Raw genomic sequence first — 24,883 nt, 5'->3', positions numbered from 1 at the left:
GAAGGCAATATTCACAGCCCTCCCTATGAGGAGAGAAGTCTCTACCACTGCACAATGGTAACACCTACTGGCTTGACTCAGGGAACATATGTACAGGGTTCTGAAGGGAGTCCTGGTCCATGTCCCCTGGTTAAAGACTGTAACAAGAATGGCTGGGCAAAGTGAGGAGTTAGAATAATAGAGGAAAACCCCCAGGTGAATGAAAGCTCATAGTGCCATAGCCCAATAAAGCCCAGTACTGAAAGTGCTGGAAGCCCAGAGGAATAATAGGAAACTGCTGAGCAATATATATATATATATTTTTTTTCTTCCGGAACACTGTTCCTGAATGTTACAGTTCCATACTAGAACCTTCATGGTCAGGAACTAAAATGTCATTGGGCTGTTTTCCTTGAGGCTAAATATTCTTGAAAACTTATTTTGGAAAGATTTTATTTTGTTATCTTAAAAGTATCAACTCAGTGCCTTTGCTTCAGAAAATGTAAAGGCTGTGGGCTTTTAGGGGAGCTGTTACGCTTCTTCCTTAAAAAAGAGAAAATCTCAAGAAAATCAGCATTGCACTGACGGGAAATAACATGAATTTTCCCCTAGATTATTTCAGAGATGTTGAGTTCCATATTCAGCACACTTGTTTGGCACTTAGCTGGATAAACACTAGGATTTGAATATCCGGTTGGTTTGACTGCCCCTGAAACTGCTAGCTAAAAATGTAATTGGCTATGTCTGGATAATTTGGGGCTATTTTGGGGCAGAGTGTATGTACAGTGCTGCTATTTCTAAACTCCTAAATTCCACTGTTAACTTTCCTAAACAATGTTTTTAAAACCATTAGTCTCAGGGTTAAAAAAGGATATCCCTCTTGATATGTTAAAAATAACAGCTGAAGATTTTGCCAGTTACTTGCATAGCAAAACTGAGTCCATACAGGCTGCATTTGGTACTTCCCCAGACCCTCCCTATTCCAAAAAGGTAATGGAGGTGGAGGTGCTGGACCCTCCCCAGTAATGGGAAAGAGCAGAAAGTAGCAAGGCTTGAGCCCTTCCACCCAGGGGAGAGGCGGAAGCACTAGGCCAAGGGTGCCAACCATTAGGGGCCGTGAGCGGTGGCGGCAAAGAGGAGTGAGGATTCAAATCTCCATTCCTCTTTGCTGCCGCCATTCGCGACAGGTACGAGTCAGGGCTGCAAGCGGAGGGGGGGGGGGGGGGGCGGTGCAAGGCAGAAGGTGCCTAGGGCGCCTAATCGCCGTCGGCATGCAGAGTTTACTACTGCTCCCAAGGGGATCGATTTTAAAAGGTGCACTGATGCGTGCATGTTATAAAATACGGTTCCCGCATGCACACGAGTGCCAGATTTTCATGTCTGCACGAGCATGTGCAGGTGGGTGGCCTCCTTCACGCACAGAAGGGAGTAATTTTAGAAAATACACACGGCGACGCGATCAGGCCTAGACCAGTTCCCTCCCAGTCCACTCCAATTAAGGAGTGGACTGGGAGGGGGGGGGGGGATCTTCCTTAACCCTAACCTTCCTACATTTTCCCCTCTCCTCCCTGACCCCTAAACCTACCCTTGCTATCCCACCATTTTTTGTTTTTATACTTACTGCTCCTCTGCAACAGATCGCGCTCCAGCATGTAATTGGAAAATTCCTCCCTTGTGCACACGAATGGGGCACCCAACCGCACTTGCACGTGCCGATTTAAAAATCGGGCGCATGCACGTGCGGATATCATATTTTATAACATGCATGCGGCGACGCGCACATGTTATAAAATCAGCGCACGGATGTTTTAAAATCGACCCCTTAGTATCCAGGCAACCTTTAAAATAAAGGGTAGTGATATTCCATTGGTTGAAGTTACAAATATTTTAGGTATGGAATTGTTTGTACTGCAACAATGTCTGCTCAGATCTCTGGTTTAAATAAATCTGTTTTCTATGTATTATGCATGATTTGTAGGCTAAAACCTTTTTTGAAAAAGCCTAAGCTTACCATGATCACTTGTTTTCTTCTTTCTCAGCTTTTCTAATGCCAATCCTTATATATTGGAGTTACAGAGGTAGATTTGAGGAGACTATAATTACTACAAAACACTACTGTTAAGAGTAATTTTTGAGCCCCTAAATTTGAACATGTCACATCTTTATTTAAGGAGCTGTACTGGTTCCCTGGCAGCCCTAGAATAACATTCAAGCTCCTCCTAGAATAACATTCAAGCTCCTCACCTATAAAGCAGTTTATTAGGAGATGCTGTTCTATTTAAACAATTTATTAGTATCTTATAAACCAAGCAGTTTTGAGATCTTCTTAATTAGAATTGCTGAAATTGCCTTTCCCACAGGAAATTAGATTGGAGCACACTAGGATGATGTTAATATCAGGCTCCTCTTGCATGGAATGCCCTTCCATCTGATTTACTCATGGAGAAAAATTATTTGAAATTTAGAAGATTGACAAAAGCTTGGTTATTTTCCCAGATATTTAATGACTAAATGTTTTATATATTTTTACCATGTTGTTTTTATTGTTTTTATTCTATTTTTTTATTTTAATATTATTCATATTTTAACAGTTATGTAATTTTATTTGATTTTATTATGTTTGATTGTATATTAGTTTGTTTTCTGTAGAAAAGTGGTTTATAAAATAAAATTGTTGTTGATATCCAGCTACATTAGCTGGATTTTGCTGATTTTCAGCAATGTCTGGTTAACATAGCCAGATAACTTTAGGACCATCAAAGAGAAGTCCTAAAGTTAGATGGGTAAACTTATCTGGCTAATTTAATATAGCCAGGTATAGTCAGCAGCAGCAGCATGGCTGGCTGGAAAAAGATCTCAATATTTCTAGGCATCAGTTTTGCTTTTCTTTTAAAGTTGCCCACCAAAAATCCTCTTGATGCCTTCGAATTCAACAATGAAAAGCAAACCATAATAAAGAAAATTTATAATTGGCAAACACATATATAGATGCATTAGAATAGACAAAGACAGGATTTCTTTCTTAACCAGCAGAATTATTCAATTGACACACTAAAAGGGTGAATTTTAAAAGCCTAGCACATGCATCAGTTGGGGAATCCGCTCACAAGTCGGGCTGGTGCATGCTGACTGAATTTTAAAAGCCACCCAGATACACGTGTAACTCTCGCTGTGCGCACATCTGAAAAGGTTTTCAAGAAGGCACAGGATATGGTCTGGGAGGAGCATGGAAAAGAGATGTGCACATAAACACTTACATGCCTGCATGAACGCCCAGGCCCAGTGGCATAAGTTTACTTCTGCTAGGAACAAGGTGTACATTAAAAAATAGAAAGATCCCTTTCTCAGAGGTTTAAAGGGTCTGGGGTAACTGAGAGGAATGCAGATTATCAAACCAGGGGGCTTTGGAGGACCTGTTACCTGGGCGAACCAATAGACAAACTGGTGAAACTGGCAATGGCGTGGATATACGCCCCTTTTATAATTCCCTGACTTATGCAGTAGAAGCAGGATTTATGTGCACTGCATATGTGTGTGCCCACTTAAAATTGGGGACTCTTATGCTCGTGGTCAGGCTATTTTATAACAGGTGCGCATATACGCGCGCACGTTATAAAATGGCTGCCTACCTTGGCAGGGCCAACACACACGCGCCAAATAGGGGCCCACGCACCAGTCTGAAAGTTATCGGCAGAGCTACTGAATGGTAAAAACTATTTTGTTTCTGTTTTTAAACAAATGCAAAACAGTTTGCTCAGAGTTATTGATTTCTGTATGATTGTCAAATGTTTTCCAATTCATACTTCATCTTCAGTGAATCCTACAGTAAAATACAGTACAAATGACTGTGCGAGACCTCAGCACTTGTTTACGATGACCCTTGTTGGAACTCCACATTTAATGCTCTAGATTCAAGGGGTCTGATTTATTGATGATTTCCTCCCATTCTGTGCAGGGGAAATCCATACCTTGGGCTTCATTTGTCAAGGGTTATGTATTAGATGAACTGTGTGAAGAGAATTGTTTATAATGGATGTAGGAGAATCAAGACATTTGTAGTTTTAAAAAGAAGCAGCCACGTTTACATATTTTAGTAAACAATTTTTTCACCACACTCCCCAGATTAAAACATCCTTATTTACTCAAGTTATTGTTTGATCCTCAACATAAAACCTAGAAATGTTAAAAACCTTCTTCATTTTAAGAAATCTCTTCTTCAATACCACACCCATAAATTGCATTAAAATAGTAAAATATCCTGAACTTTAAGCATGCATTTAATGCTTTGCCTTAAAACATTTTCTAGAAATGTTTAAAAAATGCCCTTTTGAGGCATTTTCTATCCTCCATTTCAACATTTCTGTTAAAGGAAAACATTTAGGAATGGTATAATGGGATTGACAAACATTTACTTGCAGATATGGTGCAATAGCAAATGTACCCCTAGATTCATCAAAATGGTGTAACATCACATGCATAACACCCACGGTAAGAGAAAGGGGTGTGTTATACTTTCATTTCACAGTTCACAAGAGAGAGAGAGAGAGAGAGAGATTGACTATTTATAAAGCCCTCATAGTAGTCAACTATTTATATCTCTATAGGAGGGCCAGCTAATAGTTCAAGGTGAGGTGTTGGTTTAGGAAAGTCTCACAAAGATGAGATTTATACAATGTTCTCTCTCTCTATAACAGGGTACCATCATGCTAGACCGAGACTTTCCTCACGCCAAATGAGTTTGTATGTCTGACTCTGCATGTAAAACTGGCTCCTAAACCCAACACCTCACCTCGAGCTATTAGCTGGCCCTCCTATAGTCATATAAATAATTGAATACTGTGACAGCCTCCCCAGAGGCCCTCTCTCTCTCTCTTTCTTTCTCTTGTGCTGAAATGCAACTTGCAAAATTTATCACAAATTGCGTTACGGCCATATCGCACAGCTTAATGCCAGGAAAAATGGTGTAGTTATTTCTGGCGTTAAAACCGTGCAATATTGCCCCTCATTTTTATTAATCCCACCCCTTCCAAAAATTTACATTCGCGCCATGCAATAGTACAATATTCGCATGTGCTATGACCTTAACACATGCGTTATCGTGTGCGTTATCGCCACAACACATTTTAATGAATGATCATGGTAATTTGCAGCAGACTCAGCTGCAGCTCACCAAGGCTAGTCAGTTCTATTGCTTTAATTTGTATTTCTCTGTTGCCACACCATAGGGTTACATAAAATAAAGTTGCAATATGCACAACTTAACATTTTAATGTATTTTCAATCACAAAACCTTTAACAAATGTTTGGATAACTTTTGGAAACTGTTTATATAGTAGGAGTCAGTGAGGAAAGATAAATGGCACACATTCCATGGGGACTCAATTTTCATAAAAGGGTTGAGTGCCTAACTTAGCAGGCCACATTTTAGCCAGCTAAATTAAGCTATTTTCAGCTGACTCAGCTGAAAACAGCCAAAATCAAGCAGGCTAGAATATATACACTCAAAATGGCTTCCTAAACATAGCTGGCTAGTTAAATCTTCTAAAAAACCACCCACCAAGCCAATGGTCCCTCTTGCTCCCTCCAGTGTGTACAAAGAAGTTGTTATGTATGTACAGGGATCTTCATTTTCGGTTTTATTTTTTTAATTATTCCCAAGAATTTATCAGGATTTATTATGACAAGAACAAAAACAGGAGAAAATCAGTGGAAAAATGAAACTCTTTACTTTTTTGGGTAAATATCCTAGTTTATTTTGGTGGACAGAATCCGGGACAATAGGAAAATTGGTTCTTACCTGCTAATTTTCATTCCTGTAGTACCATGGATCAGTCCAGACACTGGGTTATGTCACCAATCCAGCAGAGACAGACAGACAAAGATTCTACTGACTCTGACGTATACCCTGAGGTGCCACCTGCAGTCCGTCAGTATTGAACGATATCAAAGCAGAAATCTAACCAATAAAACTAACTGGCTAACTAAACTCTATAACATACTTCCTACCCACAAATTCTAAGTGGAAGTAGAATCCCGAGGAACCGTCAAAATAAACAAGCAAACATTGAAAAAGTAGGCAGCATGAAATGAGATTTAAACACCAAAACAGATCGCTCAAATGCTGCAGAGTGTCCTTTACTGCTTGACGTTTTTCCAGGTAAGAACATGGTGAAACCAGAAACCAGTTGTGAAGCCGCCGAACAAAATCTAAAGCGTAACCTTGACTTATCACCATGAGAACCCACTGATCTGACGTCCATCTGGTCCGTTCTCCATAAAACAGAGACAGCCTGCCTCCTATAACCGGAACCAGGGAATGAACCGGCCCTATCTCATTGGGCAGATTTTGCTCCGCCAGCAGCTTGGGAATTTCCTGGTCTTCTGAAATGGCGGCCACGAAAGGACTGAGGCCAATTCTGTTGCCTGCCCAAAAACTGCTTTGCAGGTGGAGTCGATGGACGAGAAGAATGGAATCTTCGACCAGACCGAAAACGAGAGCGGGATGAGAAGGAACTTCGAGCTCTAGGACGATCCTCCAGTAATTTGTGAATCTTATTCTCTCCTAAGGACAATATGATATCTTCCAAGTCCTTCCCAAAGAGTAATTTTCCCTTAAAGGGCAAAGCTTCCAACTGAGCCTTTGAGGATGCGTCCGCCGACCAATTCCTCAACCAGAGTAGCCTGCGAGCCGACACTGATGACACCATAGAGCGAGCCAAAGTCCTTGACAAAATGCTGTGGACTCGGGAGCTGTTCCAAATAGAGTGAGTGAGACGGGCCTCCCCGGTATCACCCTGACCAGGAGTGGTTGCTGAGTAAATAACTTCCCCAACTCTGGCGACCTCAGAACCAGGAGGGATAGTCCCTTCAGGACCTCCCGACCTCCCTGGAGGCAGTGAAGCGGCTGCTAATGAAAGCTAGACCGCTGAACTTACTTTTTTTTTTTTTTTTTTAAATCCTAAAGGAACCATCTAAAAAAAAAAGACCTAGCAACCTCACTAAAAAGAATTCCTAAACAAACTGACAAGAAAAAAAACTACCAAAGACTGCAGGGTTAGGCACGTCCACCTCTGCTGGGAGACAGAGAAATACTGACGGATTGCAGGTGGCACCCCAGGGTATACGTCAGAGTCAGTAGAATCTTTCTCTGTCTCCCTCTGTTGGATTGGTGACATAACCCAGGGTCTGGACTTATCCAGGTACGTACAGGGAAAAAGCAATATTGAGCAGGTTCTCCCACTCACCCACTCAGCAGCATCCCTTGCTCTAACACTATCCCCTGCCTAGCATGTCCCTATCTCTCCCCACAGCCCTGAGAATTTCCCTCTTTCACCAATCTCCCCCCACCCCCTTGCAATAGCATTTGTCCTTACTAGTGATGGCTCCAAGCTTCTCCTCGCTCCTTCAGCAGCATGCTTACTGAGGCTCCCGCACTCTTCAGCACTGCACTTCTGCTTTTGTGCAGGGCCAGGGAGCCTGCTGGGAGGTGCTTCTGGTGGGCAGGACCCACTTCAAATGCTGCATTGGCAGCACCAAGCAGCTGCCTGGAGAGAGGGGGAGGTACTCCAGGAGAGAGGGGGTGCCAGCATGGCCATTTGGCTAGGGCCTACAATGTGCAAGGGGCCTACTTTTGTTGGGCAAAATTTTTTAAAAAGCTAAATATATCTATTTCTAACATGAATAAATAAAAATTTCAATTGTAATTGAAGAATTTGCTAACAAAAAAAGCCCATAAAGCCTTCTTAAATAAATAAAAATTATTTGGGAAATTTAGAAAACAATTTCTCTTATTAAGTATCACATCAGAACCTTACATAGGGGCCTACTTTTCTTAGCTGGCACGGGCCTAATTCCTGCTCTTTCTGGCCCTGGGGGGAGGCAGGACTTGAAATGCCATATCAGCGGCACTAGTGGGAGAGTGTGGCTGCTGGTAGGGAGTAGGACTTGAAATGCTGCAGGAGCTTTGGCCCGCACTGGTTTCCAACAGTTGTTGGAGGCCTTGAGACACTGTATCTGCAGCTTTGGAGATGCTCTTTAATGAGCCTAAAATTAGGGTAAAAATTGGTTTAAACCTATTGTCATGTTTGGAAAAATCTGAAAATTAAAGTGTGAAAATAAGTGTAAACTGAAAACGAAGGACCCTATGTATGTACTTCTTGCTGTGTGTTGTGGCAGAAAAATAAAAAATGTTTGTAAAAAATCTCTGCCTCTGATTCCTGCTTCTCTCCGTCTCCTCTTGAATGATCTCCCCTCCATCCCTGCTGTTAAAAACAGGTACTTGCAGGGGATACCTATCTGTCTCCCTCCTGTCCATAAAAGACACACTGGTTGTAGATCCCTGTACACATTCAAACAAAATGTAAGGGGAAAAAAGAATGTGAGACTCCAGCCTGGTGGCTCAAGTGGCAATGCTGCCAAGTGGAGATCCTTGGTTCAACCCCCAAGTTGGGTCGACTGGGGCTGGGGATGCTGCAGAGACAACATTCATAGCTCCTGGGGGGAGGGGGAGGGAGTCATAGTCATTTCTTAAAGGTGACACTTAGTGGTCAGAATAAGCACCTTGATTGCATGGTTCCAGAAGGAGTCCTGATGCATGACCCCTAACTGAGGATCGTCAATGCAATGACCAGATTAGGAATGTTTGGGTGGAAAGAAGAGGGAGAAGAGGATATAATATGGGAGGGTGGAGGGGAATCCCCATATAGTTGGGAACAAAGGCTCATGTTATCAGATCCCAGCCTTGGTTCCAACTGATTTGGATGAATACAGAAACAGGATAAACCGCTGGGGAAAAAAAGAAGAATGTGAAAAAATGGCCAAAAAAATCATGCCTACTCTGATTAATAAAGATTTTGTTGTATTTTTCACAAGATGAGGGGCATCAAATCCAATGGCATGGCTAAATAATCTGACCTGTCCAAATTCGCCTAGTACAGGACCAACCCCCTCATTTATCAAAATACGTGAAGGCATTTTCGCATGTGTTAAGGGTAGATTTTCAGAGGGTCGCGCGTGTAACCCCCGAAAATCTACCCCAAACCCACCGCATGCGCCGAGCCTATCTTGCATAGGCTTCCAGCGCGTGCAAAGCCCTGGGACGCGCATAAGTCCCAGGGATTTCCTGGGGGGGGGGGGCGTGTTGCGACCGGCGCGTCATCGGGGAGCGTGTTGGGAGCATGACGCGGCCGGCGCATCATCCGGGGGCATTCCGGGGGCATGGCCGCAGCCTCCGGACCAGCCCCCGGACCGGAACATGGCGAGTGGCAGCCGGCCCGGCACGCGCAAAGTTAAGCCTGCCTCGAGCAGGCGTAACTTGTTCAACAAAGGTGGGGGGTGTAGATAGGGCTGGGGGGATGGGTTAGGTAGGGGAAGGGAGGGGAAGGTGGGGGGAGGTCGAAGGAAAGTTCCCTCCGAGGCCGCTCCGATTTCGGAGCGGCCTCTGAGGGAACGGAGACAGGCTGCACGGCTCGGCGTGCGCAGGCTGCCGATTTTGGGCAGCCTTGCGCGCGCCGAAACCCCGGTTTTTAATGGATATGCGCGGCTACGTGCGTATCTATTGAAATCCCGCGTACTCTTGTTCGTGCCTGGTGCGCAAACAAAAGTACGCGTGTGCGCAAATTTATAAAATCTACCCCTTTGGGCTTATCGCATGTGAAAAGCGCCGTTAATGCTTGCGATAGCACCATATAGTATGGTGTGATGCAAATCTGAAAAAGAGGAGGAGTTTGGGGTGGGAGTTGGCTGGGTTTACCGTTTTGTGAAGCCCTATTGCATGGCTTTAACGCCAACTTTAGCTACAACTTTTTCAGGAGCTTTGACATTCAATGTGTGACGTACGAACTGAACAGTGCTCTCTTGTGAACATTTGATGACCCTCGGAGTGAGGAAACTCACCCAAAGATGAGATTTGTGCAATGTTCTCTCAAGCTAGCTTGATGTTACCCAGGTAGAGAGTCCATCAAGCTAGGATGAGAGAACATTGCACATCCCTGTATTAAAAATATAACAAAGTTATTATTTCTCCTATCTGGGTTCCCTTCTCTCTTTCTTTTAAAGATAAAGAGGGATCCACTTGGAAGAGGCTACTTTAAGATCAGAATAAGAGAACTTGCAGGATTGTTTTTCTTTTTCATTTAGCTTAAACTGTCTCACATGTATAATATGTTTCAATGAAATTATGCTCTTGTTGTTTAAAACAAAATTTTGTATTTAAAAATATATAGTCCTTGCCTATGTTGTCAGTTTGGATTATCAAATTCATCTGGCTAATCCTTCCCTGTAGATTGTATTTCACGCAAAAGGAAAAATCCATTTGTTTCTAGGTTGTTATACAAGTTTTTATTTTTCCTTTTTTTTTTTTTAAATAAATTATTAAATTGTTAGCGTATACCTCCATTTGAGGGAGAATAATTCATAATAAAAAAATATGTATGACCCTCTTGAAATTATAATTTCACAAACCCTGAAGGGAAGAAGAATACATAGAAGTATTGGAGACAAAAGTGGAATAATACCAAATATACATCTGTGAAAAATTTATGCCACTCCAGAACTGAAATACATTTGGTTTCATAACTGCAGTCTGTCTTCAATGTTTTCACAGTAATTTTCCTGTGATCCAGATTTCTTTGTTCCATATATATTAGACAGTAACAAGTGTCGTGTTTTCAAGGAATCAGAAGACACTGATTCCTAGTACAAGCAAGATTTTGGCATTTACAAATATACAGCATTAATACATTTCCATACCCATATGCAAAATGCACCCCAAAATTCCCCACAAGTACAGAAAACATAAAATCCTAGAAGAGTGCTACATCTTAGAGAAGGGTTGCATATACTGTATGTACACTGCAAATTGCAAAGCACCATTCTATAAAACTGCGCCTGTAATCACAGGTTACAGACCAACTGCATGTATCTCATAAGCAGCAATGCTCCAGAACAAGTAATCACCATTTCCCTTCATTATTCAATGATGGAAATTATTACTTTGTTTGAAGGTAAAAAGAGAGCTAGCACTTCTTTCACTGCATGTTTGGAACAGATTACATTGTCAAACATGTAAACACTCATGCTCAGGTGGAGATCCACACCACATTTAGCCCAGTTAAAAAATGTTTTTTTTTTAAAAAGTTCCATTTTACCAAACCTCCAATGACCATGCAAATACTTCTGTTGTCTTTCTGTCCCTACTTTTATTAAGTCTTGGCAATTTGTTGGTGCTCAAAATGCCTTCCTGAGTCTGGCAGCCTGACTCTTCTAGGGAATGTCAAATCAGAGTTAGTAACTTCACAGTCCTTTCCCTGGTACTAGTGAAATACTGCAGGCTGTGCAGCTAAGTAAGCAAAGCCTTTTGTGAAAATAGGCAGTATATATATATATTTTAACACATATATTAGATTCAAGTAAATTGTTTTACATTTAAAAGGTCCAAACTGCTTTTGGTTCAAAATGAACACATTAGTTAAAATCACTCCAAATCTGCCTTATAATATGTTGTTTGTTTTTTTTTTTCACATCTTTCAGAAAACAAAACTACATATAAAATAAAGAAAAAACTGTTGCCAAAGCAATTGATGCACAGAATAATTATTATTGCATGCAGATATTTGGAGGCTTGGTAAAATCTCATATGCTGAGTGATGGGAGGCTGATGAAGAGTCAGAGGGAGTCATGGAAGGATGGACAGAAGCAAACTACTCACTAGATGAATCGCATCTGAAATGCCCACTGCCAAAGCCCAAGCACTTGCACCAGAGCTTAAAGCCAGATTCAGACATTCGCTCCCATTCCTCTCCAATAGAGTAAAAAGAGCCAGTGGAAGTATCATAGCACGTGTCTTCCAATGGTTTGGGCACTCCTTCAGACACTGTTGTAGGGAAGAAAATAAAGAAACAATCATAAACAGGCAACTGACAAGGAAAAAAAAACACATCATGCATTCCTTATATAACTTGCACAAAATTAGAGATTTCAGGCTAAAAAAAATATTATACAGTCACTGTTTAAACTCCCTTCTGTCCGATTCCCACTTCCCTTGATGACTGTGAAGGCACTTAAATTCCTCTGCCCAGTTGAAGGAAGACTTTCCTGAGGCTGAAGCCTTCAGGGTCCCATTTACAGGATGCAAGGTCCCATTTACAGGATGCAAGGCATCATCTGTAAAGATTCTCTATCGCCCTCCCTCTTTGGACCATCTGACAACATGGCCAAACCCCACTAGCAGCATACTTTTATTATGCCTCAGGCCTCTGATTTTAGGTTTTAACCAATAAACCCCAATAAAACACCCCTGATGCAAATAAAATAGGTGTTTATTAGATAGACACCAGAATAACACCACTTCCCCCTAATACTCTCTCACCCCCTTCTTTGCCTACGCTGCATCCTCTGCTTGGTTTTTGTGCTATGCTAGTGACTCCTCAGCTGTGTAAATGCATGTGTTTGATTCAACCAGAGAGGGTACCCAACAATAGCACTCGTGTTGCGAAAACACAGATAAACACCAACTTTTGTTACCCCGGAGTACCCCTGATGAGCTGGAAAATAAACACCTAAATTTACAATTTATATACACCTAAACTCAGAAGCCCTAATTATGTTTTTCTTATTTAGTACTATTGAATTTGGCATCCCTTGTCTTATCACTCTTGATTCACAATCAATTTTAGCTGGCAGCAGTCTTTGCTCCCAGAGCAGTACATTTATCCTAGCTGTGCAACTGTGACGGTCAGCATTATATGCTAAAAGTGCACAGAGAGCCCTAGATGTGTACATCACTTCATGCAATACCAGTTACAGCCTCTATACTTTCTTAAACTGTTTCCATAATTAAACAAGTGTCTTTTAGCCAACTGGGGGTGAAGCTCTTCCTGTGGAGCTTGCAGAACCTTCCGACCTCCAGCAAATAAGTCACGTTTTTGCTTTCTAATAAGTCCCTTTTAGGGATATGCCCTCAGTACACAAAAGCATTAATATAAAAATGTGATGATGTGTGTCAACATTTCTGAATCGTCTGATGTCTAGTTTAGTTTAATAAACATTTTCTAATTTACTTTTAAGACAACATGGATATGAATAGTGCAGGGAGCAAACGTGTCATCCCAAATAGAAATTCTGTTACACTCCCAGCCCATGAGTTGTGTATAGCTGCAGAGGTGTCTGAAAAACAGCCCCTCCCTGCTACTATCTAGTGCTGAAATCTGAGCCTCCCAAAGAAGTCACCACCTTGGGCTATTCCTACCTTAGTTTTTGTTCTTTGATCAGTGGACTATAACTTGTGTATTCAGACTTAAAAAAAAGAGCAGTAAACTTGCCAGCACATGATTTTTAAGTGTTTTCCAGTGCTCCCTGAGGCTGTGAGTGCTGTTTCACCAGGAGATGTCAATTAGGGTAATGGTGGTAACAGGAGCCATTTCTCTTTTACTAAAGGCTCGTGTAATAATTCTTTCTGCCTAGACATATTCAAATAGTCATGTCTGAAAAGCACGGAAACGTCTCCAGAAAGAGAAAATGTCACAAGTTCCAGACAAGAATGCACCTGTCTGACATGGACTCATTCTGTGTGCTGTATGAGGAACAAAATCCTCAAAACGATGTTCCTAGCAGGGCAGATGCTACTGGTCAGGTAGCAGCTAGGGATATTATGGTGGTAAAAGGACCATCCACTCACACACATGATATTCAGTTGGAAATAGCTCTAGACCGTCAAGCTAAATAGAAAAAATCATAACTGACTTCATAGAAAAATAAAATAAATCACTAAAGATACAGATATGACCGCTTTTCTTCAGAGGATTCTGTAGGCATCCTTACTAAGCAGGTGCACATTCCCCATGGTTCCTGCCTATAACATTCAGACTCATCTGAAACAGAACAGCCTAAATATGATGATGGTAGGGAGGAGAGAAAATGCTTTATTTTGTGTGGGAACAGGAAAATTCTTTAATCTCCCACCCCCACTTTTCAGGGCCCTATAGGGATCGCCTACCAGCACCGAAACTGCCACCATCTCAGGCTGAGGCTAGCTTTTCTCCGAAGAGCCCAAGCGGCCAGCCGCAGAGAGAGTGGAGCTCTCACTCAGGTTTTTAGGGGCTGCCATGCAGAGAGCTCGCCGCAGCCCTTTCACTTCCACCTGCAGTAGAGAGCGGGGGAAGTCCAGCTACCGATAGGCTGCTCCGATCCTCCTTTTACCGCAGGCCACACAGCGAATCCAACCTTTTCCACTTTCATGGCGAACAAACGCAGCCGCTGGGGGGGGGGAGACCAGGCCCGGATCAGTCTGCCTTGACGAAGCTGGAGTCTGCAGGCCCCATGCTTACAAAACCCCGCTCCGGGTCTGGTTTTCGGTGTAAGAGAGTCAGTCTGCAGTGCTGCAAAATAGTGACTGTAACTCTCCCGAGACCTTGACCTGTTTGCAGCCCTCAGGGGCCTGAGCAAGGGGGGAGGGGAGGGGCTCTGATTGAACGTGATCAGCCCCCTCTCCAGGTCAACAGAACAGGGTGAGAAAATCTAGTCCTGGTTTTGCTTCCATTGCATTTATGAACTCCCAGCCCTGGTTTTCTCAGGGGAAAACAAAACAAACAAAAAAAATCAATCAATGAGAAGTTAGAAGTGCAAGTCCGTGCATGCGATGGGGCAAAACCAGCAATGGATCAGCACATCAGATGCTGTGCTTGCCGGACCTTTTGCTCTGACACAGCATGGCATGTCTTATGTTCAGTTGACCTGGGGAAGGGGAAGGGGAAGAGGAAGGTGAAAGTAACATAGTAATGAGAGCAGAAAAGGCGCAGGCCATTCATTGCCCCTATCATGTGACAGGGGCTGGCCAATGGCAACGGTAGCCCCTGTTACATGGTAAGAGCTAAAGGCCACTGGCACCATTTTGGTTAGTGGCAACCGACAGCCCGGGAGCGGCAGATCGCTTCTGGGCCCCCGCAGACCACCAGTGGTTTTGGTGAGTCTTGGGGGGTCGGGAGGGTGGTGCAACGGGGGGATGGCAGGGTGAGGCAGGGGCTAGGCAGAATTTTGAAGGGGTACTTTTTGCTGCTTCAAAATTCTGCCGCCTGAAGCAGCCGCCTCACCCTGCTTCGTTATAGAACCGCTTCTGCCTTTGAGCCCCATCCCACAAGAAGGTGGGGATAAAGCAAGGTAAGGGCCCCAAAAAATGCTAAAACCCTTAAGGTACTGAAGAATAGGGCAAAAGTAGTAGCAGATGCTACAAATGGCAGAATCCAGACTGTAAAGGATACTTTCCAAAAGCTGTTTCTAAAACTATTAGACTTCAGACAGAGTTTCTAGTTGGTTGAATTGTACATTCATTTACTGTTAATCTGTCTAAATGAATTACAATCCCTGTGGAAACATCTAGTTTAAAAGATTCTGCTAATCACAAAATGAATATTTATTTATTTATTTGTTTATTTATTTATTTATTTATTTATTTATTTTAAAACACTTATTTTTTTTCCTCAGGATAAACCTAGAGAAAAATTGTTAAAATAGTTACATTTCCTCAGAGAGGAAGCTGGACTTGTCTCTGCCATGGGCCTGAGAGTTTGGGCTGGAGACTCCTTTTCCTATCGTTTTGTTGAAACCAGGCAGCAGTATACAAATAACCTCCATGCACACTCCTCCCTTTGCAGCCATGGCTGCCACTTCTCCCAGCTCACAAATCTTTTATGTGCAAAAAAAATGATGTGTGAGCTAGGAAAAGCCAAGGCCATGGTTGCAGGACAAGGAGTGAGCACGTTTGTATAGACATAAATCCCACCCCCCCATCCCCCACTTCTGAGGCAAAATGTGCATTCAGCCTATGCAAAAGGCTGCATTCACATTGTAACTCGGGTTTGCATGCTTTCTTTTTAAACTCCCAGTGCATTAGCATACCATTTACTTACTACATCTGGATTTAATTTTTTTCACACGTGGTTAAAAGACTGAGCACTGAATTTCAGCAAACAGTTTTACCACACACCTTATTACATAGGGACCCCAGATAACACAATTAGGTGAAAGACCACTGAAATTTTAGGTTTTCTGGGGAAAATCCATTTCAGATGTGTGGGTTCTGGATATTATTTAAAAAAGAGTGGAATTTTGGGACCAGGGAGGGTTTGGAACCTAAGATGGCTGCCACAGAGCTGATCATCTGGGCTCCTACTTGATCCAAGTATTTTAAGTGCTGGCTTTCCTTATAACCCACAGCAGTGATGACAAAAGGAGCTTGATCTGACCTGCACTAGTGGTGATGGAGCATATTCCACTGTTACAGTTACCTCAGGTACTTGAGGTCAGAATAGCAGCACCTCAGAGCACCATCGGCAGGACATGCTGGTGCAAGGCCACCATTGTGTTATACATTTTTAGTGTTAGTGCTGATGCACAGGTGGAGCCACTTGGGCCAAAGACAGAAAGAGAGACTGCAGCACAGCCATAAGAGGTTTTCAGTTGCTGTGGAGGGTGGTGAAGGCCACAGGGAGGAAGGCACCAGTGATACTGAGCTGTGGGTTCTGCAGGGCTGCCAGGGAAAGCCAGATAAGGATGGTGATTCCTAGAGCTCCACACCATGCCGCCATCTCTTTGAGGTTGTGGGGGAAAGAGTATAGACATTGTCCCCTAAGGAGGCACAGAGTACAGAAATCCTCAATATTATAACTCAGATATCAAGTCAGAGTGTCTCTGCCTGGATTAGGGTTTCAAGAAGGGGCTATTGTGCTCATACCTGGCATGTTGCAAGAGTGAGGAGCAAGAGGAGGTGGAAGAAGGATGAGAAAGGGGAAGGAAGCATGGGGGGGGGGGGGGGGGTTGAGTGAGAGAGAGAGAGAGTGCACCACACACACCATCCCACCAACTGTGCACCCTCCCTACCCCTTACTTCTTAGGCGAGCAGATATTGGGAAAGAGAAAGAAGCATGGGGTAATGATGCTGGGGATATGGCAGGATTGCCAAATTTGGAGAAATCTAGAAATATTACTGACACTATTATAACCCCCAGGGATCTCTGCCTCCTGCCTCTCTTCTTCTTCAGCATTTTAAATCACCGAAAGGGCCAGATATGGCCCAACCCTTAAACCTGTCTCAGCAAACAACTCTGAGGAGCACTCTTTCTTTCCACTATCCCAGTTCAGTAAACTGAGTAGGGCATTCATCTCCCCTCCCCTGACCCTATGGCTCTCTCATGAGGCTCTCCTCTTGAAAAGATTTGGAACCCCTGCTCTAAAATTTCTTGTACCAGCGAACTCTGCAATTAGAAGTGCTTCACAACACAAACTTATTAATGATTTCCACCAAAATTGGTAAAGCCCCTTTTCCAGTTTTTTCTTAGGATTTGAACATTTAAGCACAAGACACAAGCAGACAGGAGCTTGATCTGCCACTGCAGCTATAAACAACCCACCATGTAGACAGAACAAAAAATGAAGCCAAGAGTAAATTCTAGTTCTCTGGGTTTTTTGGCACAGTAGCAAGTAGTAAATAAATAATACCAAGAGGAAGGAAAAACATTTCACTAATATCCTTTTAAGTTCAGAAACAACAATCTTTTCCTAGCATGTAGCCAGATGGACTCAGGACCAATGGGTTATGCTCCCCTGCCAGTAGATAAGAGTCGGAGTAAGGCTGTAAAGCTGCATCACAGTACATATACCCCTGCCGTGATCTCAGCCCTCCAGTATTCTCAATCTCCAGCAGGTGCTGGACATACCTCTCTCCCTATGGGGATGGTTGAACTTTTTGGAAGGAGAAATTCTACATTTTAAATCGGAGAAAATTGAGCCCCGCTCTCTTGTGGTGATACCTAAAGGTCCCTTCCCCAGTTGAGAATTCCTGAGGCAATTTCTGAGATCTCCCAGAGGTGTGCCTTGGTTCGGTAGCTGGTTCCCGGCATGGACTTACAGCTTAGGTAGCTGAAAGGCAGCAGGTGCAGGAAGCCGAGTGTGGTGGTGATGGCCAAAGCCCTCTCCCCCCACAGCTGGAGACAGTCTCTGTGCTCAGCTGGTAAGCACTAAGTCCATGTAAGTTAAAAAAAAAAATGGAAGAAGATTTACCATCCGATTCAGAGACAACTAGAGGGATTTTCGGTAGGACTCCCCTCAGTCTCCATGTTCAGCGCACTGTACCGACATTGTTCCCACTCCCATTGAGGTAAGAGGAATTAGGCAGGTTGAGCATTCTCCAGTGGTGTAGGCCCCACTATACGTTTGGGCGACACACCAAGTGGTAGGCCACAGCGGCACCATCTTGCGTGTATTTCTGTGCATGCCATGTTAGCCTCCACAGGAGGGCTCTGCGCATGCGCTGTGCACATAACAGGTGCATCCCTATGCACACAACTTTGAAAACGCGCGATATAGGAAGAGCTGTGCGCACGGAGTGTGCATGTGCCTCGCCGCACCTTGATACTCGAAATTTGCGCGCATAAATTCTTAAGTGTGAGCCGACTGAATGCACAGCTACTACTGCCAATGGCGCCAGCAACCAAGAAACCCAAGCACCTTGCTCTCTGCGTTGCTTGTCATATTAGGGTATTCACAGCCTGACCTGGATTCCAACTTATGTCAGCACTGTGAGGAAGCCCAAGGAGAGTTGGACTCTTTGGACTTTGCTAAGTCAGGCTCCTCCCATTCAGATGATGGGCTGGTCATAGCCTTAACGGGCAGTATGCCAGATCGGAGTACACCCTTGACTGGATCATCTGTGGGAGAGGGAAACTCAGATAGATCCACCCCAGTACCTCCTTGACTAGGCATGGAGCCAGCTGCCTTTTCTTGGTTGGAGTTTTTCCAGGGGCTACTAGCCTTTGTACAGGTGCAGTCTGCTGCCTCACTTGCCCCTGTCTGGATGGAACCTCAGCCGGTGACTCCTCCCTCTCCCATTCCTACCAGCAGACCCCGAGGCATGCCTCACCTTACCAAGGGTATCCCTGGTAGGGACCTGGATGGCACAGACAAAGAGGAGGACCCAGATTCCTTGGAATATGGGGAAATCCTCCCTGGGTTGGACCATGTTACAGTTCTTTCACAGAGACCAATTGCCGGCCATGGTTTCCCCAACCATGAAGACACTGGGAGTTCCTGGGGCGTATTCTATAATGGAACCAAAGAAGAATCCCATTCTGATTTTCTTGTGGAAAGCTTCTTGCTACTTTCCAGTGATGGACACCATCCAGGAGTTGATTGATCTGGAATGGAATGCCCCAAAACCAAGTTTTAAAGGGGGCTGAGTGTTGGAAATTCTATACCCTCTGGACTCAGCGGAAAGAGACGTTTGCATTTCCCTAAAGTAGATGCACTGGTCTTTGCCATCTCTCAGTGAACAACTATCCCAGTGGAGGGAGAAGCGGCCTTAAAGGATGCACATGATAGATGGATTAAGTCTATCTTAAACAGGCCTGTGTCGTAGAAGCAATGACCTTTCAGATTCTTCTTCTTGTGCTCTGGTGGCTCATTTATGTCTACTTCTGTCTCTTGTGTCTACTTCTCTCTTGAGGGTGAATTCCAGAGCGGTTATGGAACCTGTGGCCGTTTTCTTAGCAGACGTGGGATCTGATTTAGTCCATACTTCAGCCAGAGAAGTTTCTTCAGTGGTGGCAGCCAGATGACAGTTATGGCTGCGGAATTGGTCAGCTGATGCAGCCTCCAACACTAATCTTAAAAAGATGCCCTTTAAAGGATCACTCCTATTCAGGAACGAGCTGGAAAAGTTGGCCAGTAAATGGGGCAGATCTCCAGTTCCCTGGTTACTGGAAGATAAGAGGAAGCAGTTGCAGTGCCCCTAGCCTATGAGGGTCGTTCCAGGGGTTCACAGTGTTTTTGTCCCTATAGAAATTTGACATTTCAGAGCTCTCGAACCCTTGGGAGGTCTCAGTCCTTTCATATCTGGCAGCTCAAGAGAAGAGCAGGTTCAGGTTCAGGCTTGTCCTGAACCCTTCAATTTAATTTTACTGACCCACCTTCGGGACAAGGAGATAGGGGGTCATCTGTCTCTCTTTTACCAATGGTACATCGAAATCACTTCAGACAAATTGGTACTGGAAGTCATATGAGAAGGAATTGTACTGGAATTTCACAGCACTCCTTGGGACATATTCATGACATCTCCTTGCCACTCCCAGCACAAGAAGCAGGCAGTGGAGATTACAATTTTAAGGCTTCACAGGATGAGCACTGTGATCCCAGTACCTATGCCCCTGGAAAATATGGGGCATTATTCAATTTATTTTGTCTTACCCAAGAAGGAAGGTTCCTTTTGTCCCATCCTGGACCTCAAGAGTTTCAGCCATCATCTGCAAGTGACTCATTTTAGCATGGAGACCTTATGCTCCCTGAAAATGGCCATAAAACCGGGAGAATTCCTTACCTCCCTGGATGTATCTGAGGCCTTTATATATATATATTCCAATCCAACAAGAACACCGTTTCCTACATTTTGCGATACTGGGTTGACATTATCAGTTTTGGGTGCTGCCCTTTGGCCTAGCCACCGCCCCCAGAACATTTTCCAAGATTATGGAGGTTGTGGAAGCAGCGTTGAGGAAACTTGGGATGCTGATGCTTGATGATTGGATGATTGGCTGATCCAGGCCAAGTCTGTGGAAGAAAGCCTCCTGGTGACCAATAGGGTAATCTTGTTACAGGAACTCGTTTGGGTAATAAACCTGACCAAAAGGAGCCTCAAGCCTTTCTAGACCTTAGAGTATCTGGAAGTCCGGTTTGACACCGAGGGGGGCCAAGGTCATTCTTCCGACCACACGGATACAGAAGTTGATATGCCAGGTGCGTCAGTTGGTGAACATGGTACGCCCAACAGTGTTGAGCTATATCCAAGTCCTCGGTTTGATGGCGGCAATCCTGGAAGTAGTGTTGTGGGTGAAAGCACACAAAAATCCACTGCAACACTCTCTGCTATCACTTTGGAATCCACAGTCTCAAGACTATGCGGTTCATCTCCAATTACCAATGGAAATCTGTTCTTGTCTCCAGTAGTAGTTGCAGGAAGCTCATCTGAGCAGGAGTGTGTCCCTTTCCTCCCTGAACTGGCTGGTTTTCATGACAGATGTGAATTTCCGGGGCTAGGGAGCTCACTGTCAGGAGCTGACAGCCCAGGGATGTTAGACGAAAGAAGAGGCCCTCTGGAACATCAATAGCTTGGAAGCTCGGGAGTCAGACTGGCGTGTTTACAGTTCAGCCACAGACTCCAGGGTCAAGCAGTCCGTGAGATGTCAGACAAGCAACGACAGTAGCCTACATCATAGCCAGGGAGGAACCAAGAACCAGCAGGTGTCACAGGAGATAGATCTCCTTATGGAGTGGGCAGAAGTACATCTACAGATGATCTCAGCCTCCCTCATTACAAGAAAAGACAACATCAGAGCAGACTTTCTAAGCAGGGAGAGTCTGGATCCAGGAGAGTGGAGGTTGTCAACCAAAGCATTTCAACTGATAGTAGATTGCTGGGACCCCCCATCAATTGACCTGCTGGCTGCATCTCACAATGCAAAGGTTTCTCAATTCCTAAGTCACAGCGGAGATCTGTTGTCCCTGGGAATCGATGCTCTTGTCTGGAAGACGAGTTGCTATACTTTCCCTCTGTGGCCCCTACTGGGTAGGGGTCATTTGCAGAATCGAACACCACAGGGAACTAATGCTACTAGTAGCTCCAGATTAGCCCAGGCTTCCATGGTATGTGGACATACGGAGACTCCTGGTGGAGAACCCCCTGCACTTCCCATCACACAGGGTTTAGAAGCATCCAACTCAATTTTGTCTTATGGTCTGGCCCTTGAGAGCACTCGCCTGATGAAGTAGGGATATTCTGCAGTAGTAATTGTCACCTTGCTCTGCGCTCAGTTCTCCACATCCCTAGTGTATCTGCGGATCTGGAGAGTATTGAGGCCTGGTGTGAAGAGCGTGATGTCTTCCCTCAGATGGTCAAAATCTTACTTATTCTGGAATTTTTGCAGGATGGCTTGAATAAAGGTTTGGCCCTTAACTCCTTGAAGGTGCAGGTAGCAGCTCTTTCTTGTTTCAAGGGTGAGGTGTATGGGGTCTCCATGCCAGCTCATCCTGACATGAACCGTTCTCTGAAGGGAGTGATGCACCTTCGGCCTCCCTTATGTATGCCAGTTCCATTGTGGAATCTTAATTTAGTACTGGATTTTTTGGCAAATCCTTCCTTTCAACCGCTGCACAGTCTTTCCTTGAATTTATTGACTTTGAAAACAGTGTTCCTGGTGGCTATATGCTCAGCATGTCACATCTCTGAACTGCAGGCATTGTTGTGCTGGGAGCAGTTCCTCTGGATGACTCCAGGGGCGTTACAGCTACGTACGGTTCCATCCTTCTTGCCCAAGGTAGTATCAGAGTTTCATTTGAATTAGTCCATTTCGATGCCATCCCTAGATAAACTCAAGAATACAGAGGAATATTGTTTCCTCCGTCATTTGGAAGCAGAGAGAATGCTAATATGGTATCTGGAAGTCTTAGAAATGATCTGAAAGATGGACCACCTATTTGTCCTTCACGGCAGAAGGAAGCAGGGAGAACCAGCTTTGCGGGCTACCATAGCTCGCTGGATTAAGGGAGTGGTCACGGGAGCCTATGTGGAGACTGGAAAGCCATTACCTTCTCAGGTTAGAGCTTATTCCACTAGGGTTCAGGCGGTCTCATGGGAGGAAGTTAGACTACTGTCGCCTGTCGATATCTGCCGAGTGACGATGTGGTTTGGATAAGTTCTTGGAGGAGAAGTCCATTAATGGCTATTAATCAAGTTTACTTAGGGAATAGCCACTGCTATGAATTGCATCAGTGGCATGGGATCTTCTTGGTGTTTGGGTGGTTGTCAGGTTCTTGTGGCCTGGTTTTGGCCTCTGTTGAAAACAGGATGCTGGGTTTGATGGATCCTTGGTCTGACCCAGCATGGCAATTTCTTATGTTCTTATGTGGTCCTCCTTACACACCTTCTTCAGGTTTTATCGCCTGGACATACATGCCCAAGAGGACACAGCCTTTGCATGGGCGATGCTGACCAGCCCGTGGGCAGCCTCCCGCATGAGCTTTTGTACATCCCATTGGTCCTGAGTCCATTTGGTTACACACTAGGAAATGGAGAAATTACTTACCTGATAATTTCATTTTCCTTAGTGTAGACAGATGGACTCAGCATCCCGCCCTCAATTGCCCATGGACTGTGCTACGGGTTCTTCCATAGAATGGGCTCTAATCCAAGGGATTACAGTAAGTGTTCATCCAGTTCCTAGATTAGGGTACCTATATTCTTACTGGAGTTCAGTGTTTAAGGTTGGTTGAGAACAGTTACAATTATCCATTATTTTTAATCAAGTCCTTTCATAAGTATGTCCACAGTGGCTTTTGAAGAGAATACTGAAGGGCTGAGGTCACGGCAGGCGTATATGTACTGTGACGTCAGCTTTACAACCTTACTTCGTCTTCATCTGTTGGCAAGGGAGCATAACCCATTGATCCTGAGTCCATCTGTCTACACTAAGGAAAATGAAATTATCAGGTAAGTAATTTCTCCATTAATTGTGTATGGGCTACTTATACTATTATAAGCATTACAGTGAAGGCAGTGCATACAAATCCATCTCATGCATATTCATTGTGGATATCCTGAAAACCAGACCTGTTTGTGGCTCTTGAGGACCGGAGTTAGCCACTACTGCCATACATTTTTTTTCCTTTCTGCTCTGGTAGAGAGGCCAAGCAATGGAGAAAACAGGAAGAACATGCATCAGGGCACAAAATACCCAGAAATGTAGCCCAGGATAAAGGGCATTTTGAAATATATCAGCTGTTTAAAAATTGGGAATATTTTTTAAATTCAGAAACCATGATCATCTATATCCTATGTAAACTTAGGGCCCGATATTCAGCACTACTTAGTGGGATGAGTCTAGCTAAATGGTTCTGTTTGAATGTTTGGCTGCATTTAGCAGCCGCCACTTAGCTGGATAACTATTTATCTGGCTAAATAGTTATTGGGCTAAGTGGTGGGCAGGACAATTCAGAGTGTGGCTACTTATCCGGTAACTTACTGGCAATATTCAGACTTATCTGGCTAAGTTAGCTGGATAAGTGAGACCTACTATTGAGCAGGTCTGAAGTTAGATGGATAAACTTATCCGGCTATTAGTTATCAGGGTGTATTCAGCGGTGCGTTCACACCACTGAATATTCCAGATGACTTGGCTGTATATGTTTACCCAGCTAACTTGTTCAGACGCATAGTGGCTGATCATGAACCTCTCAGAGACATCAGTTTTTCTTTTTTAAGTAAAAATATGCCACCAACCAACAGCACATCTTGCAAGGCAAATTATATTCATTTAAAACTTGTGTTTTTTCCTTAAACTTACCAGTATTGCCAATAGTAACGATCTCCTCCAGAACTTTGTGTCTGTTTTGTCCTTTCAGTGCTTCCACTATAATATTATATGTTGTTCCCCTGATAAGACCATTCAATGTGGCACTATTAGAAGTTCCAGGAACCCTGAACTGCAATGAAAGATGCCAGAATAAACAAAATGACCTATGGGCAAAAGTGCCTTCACCTCTTGCAAATATGGACTTTGAAACTGCTACATACTAGAAATGGACCAAACTATTGCATACACAGTTTAGAACTGCAAACCCTGCCCAAAATATACTGTTTTCAGGTCATAAGCCAGGATGAGAATGTTAAAAATGCTTAAATCAGGAATGGGCTTAAGCTGAAGCATGGGGATTTAAGTTTGCCATGAAGACGAATTTTAAGGGTAGTTAAGAACTGGGACAATTTATCTAGGAGGAATGATCACTGAAGGTTTAGAAAGATCTTTTTTCTAGGAATTCTGAACTGAGTTGGGGGATCTGTCCTACACACTGGTGCACCTTGCGCGCG

At 43.9% G+C, this 24,883-nt stretch overlaps 1 protein-coding gene across 6 annotated transcripts in view; it reads right to left on the bottom strand.

Annotated features, from left to right (window-relative positions):
* Window positions 1-24,883, bottom strand: part of FN1 (fibronectin 1) — a 203,870-nt gene that overhangs the window by 7,641 nt on the left and 171,346 nt on the right. For all 6 annotated transcript variants that reach the window (XM_029606113.1, XM_029606114.1, XM_029606116.1 and 3 more), the window contains 2 exons: window positions 24,360-24,498; window positions 11,687-11,851 (listed from right to left, as the gene is read on the bottom strand). In XM_029606113.1, the coding sequence (XP_029461973.1) occupies window positions 11,687-11,851; window positions 24,360-24,498 (304 nt within the window). The remainder of the gene's footprint in view (window positions 1-11,686; window positions 11,852-24,359; window positions 24,499-24,883) is intronic.

This window comes from Rhinatrema bivittatum, chromosome 6, assembly GCF_901001135.1.
Source record: "Rhinatrema bivittatum chromosome 6, aRhiBiv1.1, whole genome shotgun sequence".
In the NCBI taxonomy this organism is placed as follows: Eukaryota; Metazoa; Chordata; class Amphibia; order Gymnophiona; family Rhinatrematidae; genus Rhinatrema; species Rhinatrema bivittatum.
This window is presented reverse-complemented; position numbering and strand designations above follow the sequence as displayed.